The 5,610-nt window shown below is 40.7% G+C and overlaps 1 protein-coding gene across 2 annotated transcripts; it reads right to left on the bottom strand.

Annotated features, from left to right (window-relative positions):
* Positions 1 to 553: 553 nt before the first annotated feature.
* On the bottom strand, positions 554 to 4,468 carry fam3c (FAM3 metabolism regulating signaling molecule C). 2 transcript variants are annotated; one of them, XM_069715782.1, is made up of 10 exons: positions 4,367 to 4,468; positions 3,825 to 3,874; positions 3,557 to 3,661; positions 3,220 to 3,246; positions 2,666 to 2,789; positions 2,380 to 2,438; positions 2,146 to 2,196; positions 1,588 to 1,672; positions 1,335 to 1,461; positions 554 to 992 (listed from the first exon to the last, which is right to left on the bottom strand). In XM_069715782.1, exons 2-10 carry the CDS (start codon positions 3,838 to 3,840, stop codon positions 903 to 905), a joined length of 684 nt encoding a protein of 227 aa, XP_069571883.1. In that variant the 5' UTR covers positions 3,841 to 3,874; positions 4,367 to 4,468; the 3' UTR covers positions 554 to 902. The 2 variants fall into 2 exon arrangements, with proteins under 2 accessions (XP_069571883.1, XP_069571882.1); XM_069715781.1 differs by lacking the exon at positions 4,367 to 4,468 and having other exon boundaries at positions 3,825 to 4,082.
* Positions 4,469 to 5,610: the final 1,142 nt, after the last annotated feature.

Here is a 5,610-nt window from a genome sequence, read left to right on the forward strand (position 1 = left end):
AGCTATCTGTTTAGAGAACGAGGTCTTGCGTAAGGACGGGGAAAAAAAACCACAAACCGTAAGCGCAATGAAATCACTACCTATCACAGCTAGGCGTAAGAAAACACCTTTGATCCACACAAACACACAAGGCTAACAAAATCATTTATTTTAGGAAATTATATTATTATTACAACGTTCATTAAATTAGGATCTTTCCCATGTCAACCCTCCTCCAAACGGATATTTACAAATTTCACAGTGAATTTGGTACATTTGGTTACAATGAGAGGAAGCACCTTCCCATCCTGTTAATCCCCACAAATCAACCACTTTGAAAGAAACAAATGGTCTCTTGAAGGCTTGTTGATAGAAAATATGAGTAGGATAATTAAGGCAGGTTACAGGTAATGGAGAATGTAGCTCCCCCCCTCCCAATGTTTTTTTTAAATAAACCTGGGCTATGACGTCCATTTCCATCAACAACAGTGCAACTCTCTGTCACAACTCGGGGCCTTAAAGATAGAAAGTGGGATAGTAAGCCACAAAAAAAAAAAAATAATAATCCAAGACAAGACCCTTTAAATCAGTGCACTCTACTTACTGGCCGCTAATACGAGCATCTATGTAAAAGTACCCAAACACAGGGAGAAGAGCACGAAGGTCCGAGCTTCACTTTCCTGCTCCGACTGAAGTATGACGGCGGCACCTCTTTCCTGGTAACGGTTGTTCTGGTAAGCAAATATACAAAAAAAAAAAAAAAAAAAAAAAAAAAAAAAAAAGAACAACCGGCAGAGTGAAACGTGTAAAATGACCTTCCTCGGCCCGGAGGAGTGCACAAAGTCTCACGAGAACAAAAAAATGCCGAGGCGGGCGAGGTGGACGGGCGAGATGAGAAACGGCCGCTCCGACGCGAGCTCGGGTCAGTCCTCCCTCCGCGGTATGCAGCCCTCCATCTCCAACACCTCAGGCCAGCCCTCGAATTTGTTGGTGTCCGCGCTGTTCTTTATATGCTGCCGAGACAAAAACACAAAAGGCACAGACGCTCACAGTGTGCTGAACAAGAAACCGGGCAGAGGTCACGCTTCCGGCGGGGTTTTACTTTTTCCGGACCAAAGCAACAAAAAAATAATAATAATACAAAATTTAAAAAAAAAAAGAGTCAGTCGTATTTATTTAGAAGACGTATTTAATCACAAATAGCAAACTAAAATGCAGCTGAACATGTACATCATGACCGACAGTTAGAAAAACGTCGTCTTGATGAGGCTCCTGTGTTGCTCCCCTTACGTTTGAGTATTTAGAAGGACGCTGCCGTTAAGAAGGAAGCAGATGTATCAACAAAGTCGTCCTACCTGCTCAAATGGACTCTTGGTCTTGATGCCTTTCCCTCCTACAAAGATCCAGTTATCCCGGAAGCCCAAATTACCGACCGCTGTGCTGCCAAGATCGGCAATTAACTTCCTGGCTTCATCGTTGAGTCTGCAGAACAAAGCAGAGATCCGTGATTTAATATCCACCCCTGCAGCAACGCAGTCGGTATTGCAGATCATTTAAATTGATCACGCGGATCTAAATTGTGAGAGATACCGCGGGAAAAGTTCTTACTTTGTTGCGGGATCATCGTACGAGGCCATCATTACGATTGTCCCGTCTTCAATTTCCTTCAGGAATTTAATGAAAGGAGCCACATCTGTGCAGAGTTACACGTAGTTTACACAATGTCCTTGTGTTCTTTTTGAATGTCTAAAACAAAGCGCAGGGTTTTTTTGTTTTTTTCCCCCCCCTGACATTATAAGATTAAGATGCAGCACCAAGCGGTATTTTGGGCACTACTACCCCAAAGCTGAACGGTTGTGAAGCACATCGAATCGACTGAATGACTTTTCTCAGCTGTGAAGGTTGTATTTGTTCCCCGGCAGACTCCTGGAGGAAGTTTTGTCTTCAAGCTTTTAGGTTTTTGTTTATTTATCTGCTCCAGCTTTTCCAAATTTTTTTTTTTTGGAAGATTTTACAGACATACGACAATACCCGAATAGTAGTTCAAAACATTTTTTTTTTTTTAAATAGCATGTTGTCAGTTTAAAAATGTAAAATTCACACCGGGGTAGGAGCGAACGAGTCTTCCACAAACCTGAACACTGATATAATTATGAAAACACTCACCTCCTGCCCACATGTCATAAAAGTCTGTCTTCATAAGTTCCCCCGTTCTCCCTGTGAGGGGGAGGAGGGGCTCAAAGTGAATCTGAAGGTCCATCAGCGGCAGCATTTACAGTTTTTCTGCATTACAAACTCGGGTCGTGGCTTATAGTTATTTACAAAATGATATTCAGGAACAGACACGGGCGCTCCTTTATTTCTATTTGACTTGGAGGTGTGGAAACAAGATGACGCTACCATTAACCAGGGCGAGGTTGAGTCCTCTCCCCACGTTGTTCTTCACGCCGCTCATCAGTCTGCAACCAACAACAGGAAGACGGTGACGTGGACAGGACGCTTTCACAGGTTAACAATCGCCCTTATCTGTCACTGACAAACACAACTGCGACGCGGGAAAGATGTCAAGACACCTGAACCGGGTATTGAATTTGCAACGAGAGAAAACAGAGGAAAGCAATAATTCCCTGCTTAAACACTCACAATCGGGTTGTGATGAAAATGAATTGTGACGGGGTCCACTTACAACTTGTCCTCCAGGCAGATTTTGGGCCCCACCACGCTGGCCGCGCCACTCGCCATCTTAAAGGCGAAGTGTCCGCTCGGACACTCTTTGGACAGACCGCACTTGTGCCTGACCGGCTTTGTTGCTGCAAAACACAAACCTCCTTTTACACACCGAGTAAAGAGGCAGCGCGATATCGGGTGACGGGGGGGGGGGGGGGGGGGAGCCCGGCGACATAAAGCCTCTTCACAAAACAGGTGCTGACACGGAAGAAGAAGCAGCGATTCAAACTTGAACTGGAGGAATGTAGTTACACTTGAAATGCTGGAAAAAAAAAAAAAAAGGGGGGGCCCGAGCTTAACACAATTAGAAATTTGTAGAGCGTTTCCAGTGTCTACATGCAAACGACAGGATCTGCTACTGCAAGCTCATCTTTGCCGTTATCGTGTTGACTGGTATAGAGAGATTTATTAAAGAAATAATAATTTAAAAAAAAGAAGGGGACATACAACAAAACACATTAGCAACTGAGGAACAAATCAAAAGACATGCAATGATGGTTTGGGGATACTTACAGGCTTCGATCCCCGGCATAGATCTCGCTGTAAAGCAAAAAAAAAAAAAAACAAATAAATATATACATATCTATTGGGGGAAATTCCCAGTGATCAACTGAATGCCATCACTTCCTTAAGCAAAGCGTGATTTGCATATTTGTTTTCAAAATCTACAGAGGGGAAAAAAAAAAAAAAAGGAAAGACTTAACATAATGTAATAGGACACAACAAGTGAACAAGCAGTTGTCAAAAGGTTTTCTGTGCGGTTGATGCTCTCCCTTGTTGTCAGACTGATACCTCAGGATGATTTGTGTCTTACAACAACAACAACAACAACAACGAAAAAGTTACTCACATATTACACTGCTAAATTTAAAGTCCGTGTTGATCTCCAGCAGTTGAAAAGTCAGAAAGACAGCCAGGAGGAAGGCGAAGACGACAGCTGCGAGCTTCAAAACACCTGCGACAGGAAGACACGCGGGCTGCATTTAAAGACAACCGTTTTTAAATATCCGTCACCGCCATCACTTCGGAGATATATTAATATATATTATATATATATTATAGCTGACTATGTGTGATGTATATTTTATAATATCGCATGAAGAGAACAGCTGACTTACCGCCGGCCCGGACCATCTTCGCGAGTCTCCAGACACCTTTTCTTGACAACCTGTAGCAACCCATTGAGTCAGTTTCACTTCCGTATTTATTTATTTATTTATTTTTATTTTGGTGTATATTTATGATCCGTGTGAAAGTAGAGACGGCGTTAAATGTAGCTGACAGTCGGTTGCTAGGAGTCGAATTTATGCAGAAAGTTTGTTGTTGTTGTTGTTGTTGTTGTTGTTTTGCCGTAAATGACTTTCGTCTTTTCTGAATGAGCTGAGCACTCAGCTGGTTGACTTTTCTGACGCTGGACACAATTATCAATCCGCTTTTATTTTTTTTTTTTTTTGACGCGCTGACCGGCGTCAACCGACCGCAGCAGTATTTTTAAACCGACGCTAACCGACGTGCGCTTGGCGGACTTCCTTCTCTCCCGCCTCGTTTCTGGTATCCGGCACCGAAAAAACAACCGCGGCGAGGAAGCTCGGCGGACAGGGTGGGGGGGACGACGACAAGTTGAAGTTGACCCTTGGACTAATGTACGCGCCCCGCTTACCTGTTGAAGGTCCACCGTGACCGCGCTTTTACCTGCAGAGCTGTTCGCGATACTCTCCGTTGACCGACGGTGACTCTTCTTGTCGTGACAGTTCAGATATGGATAAAGGGCCACGGTGAGAGGAGTCACTCTGTCGTAAAAAAAAATAATCAAAGACTGACTAGCGCGCAAGACGTTGGTTAATTTGTCCTTTTTAGATATATATATATATATATATATATATAATTTTTTTTATGCCAAGTCCAATAGATAAAGCTTAAAAAAAAAAAGTTAAACAATATTTTACTTTAAATTATATAAAAGTGATTAAAAAAAATATAATCTTAGCATAAAATATAGCATCTATAAGGAGTAGGGTATTAATAAAGTTAAAAAGTAATAACTCATTTTGTGTTAATATCCAATTAAAACACAATGATAAAAACATAAAATCAATAAATAAATCGGGACAATTTTATATTGCATTTAGTTAGTAAAGTAAACAACTTCCTCAGCATGGACATTATTGATGCTTGTCAAACCTTAATTAATTCATAATTATTCTGACCAAGAAAGGAGATTCGGTAAAACTGTGTGCATAAAATACATCCCTCACTTATGCCTTTGAAATGATGTCAACATTGTTAAAAACCTTGTTTCTACGTTAGACTAACATAAATCAGCCTCAATATAAATTACATCTGAGGATAAAGTATTTCTTCCAGGAATATTTGTTATTTTATTTCTTTACAATCAGGCACTATAAAAAATTAAAAAAAATAAAATGTGTTTGTGTTTGTAAATCCCAATTTTCTATCAGGGGTACTTGTGTACTGAATCGTTGTGAAAGTTTTTTTTTTAACGAGTGAGATATCTGTCATGCAAAATCTTTGTTCATGTCAGACCAACTTCACGTCCTTTCTTCTTCTCTACTCATATGAAGCAGAACAGATACGTTGCAGCGGCACCAGTGCCACCTGGTGGACAGGTTTAAAATCTTGGCAAGTTTTAACTGTAACATACTCAGCAGAATGGACACACAATAAAATTAATAATTTAGTTTTGTCCCAAATGCACATTTTCAGGATTGTTTTGGGTTTCTTTTCACATCTAACAGAAGGTGGTGCAAAACAAAGTAAAATCAAACAAATAAAATACTGTACAAATCAAACAGAAAGCAAAGTAAAACAATAAAATGAAGTGAGCTCAATAAATTAAGACATTTAACAATTTCATACTTGTCATTCAAAACCACAAAACCTGGC

Source organism: Brachyistius frenatus, unplaced genomic scaffold (genome assembly GCF_029030835.1).
Source record: "Brachyistius frenatus isolate BFR_SWC_R1_liver_20210118 unplaced genomic scaffold, ASM2903083v1 Contig_148, whole genome shotgun sequence".
NCBI classification, from domain to species: Eukaryota; Metazoa; Chordata; class Actinopteri; family Embiotocidae; genus Brachyistius; species Brachyistius frenatus.

Bases quoted from the DNA above. Each gene is read 5' to 3' on its own strand.
- fam3c (XM_069715781.1), bottom strand. From the start codon at position 3,888: ATGGGTTGCTACAGGTTGTCAAGAAAAGGTGTCTGGAGACTCGCGAAG. The intron at 3,662-3,824 runs GTAAGTCAGCTG...TTCCTGTCGCAG, and splicing joins GAAGATGGTCCGGGCCGGCG to GTGTTTTGAAGCTCGCAGCT. The intron at 2,790-3,219 runs GTAAGTATCCCC...TGTGTTTTGCAG, and splicing joins TATGCCGGGGATCGAAGCCT to CAACAAAGCCGGTCAGGCAC.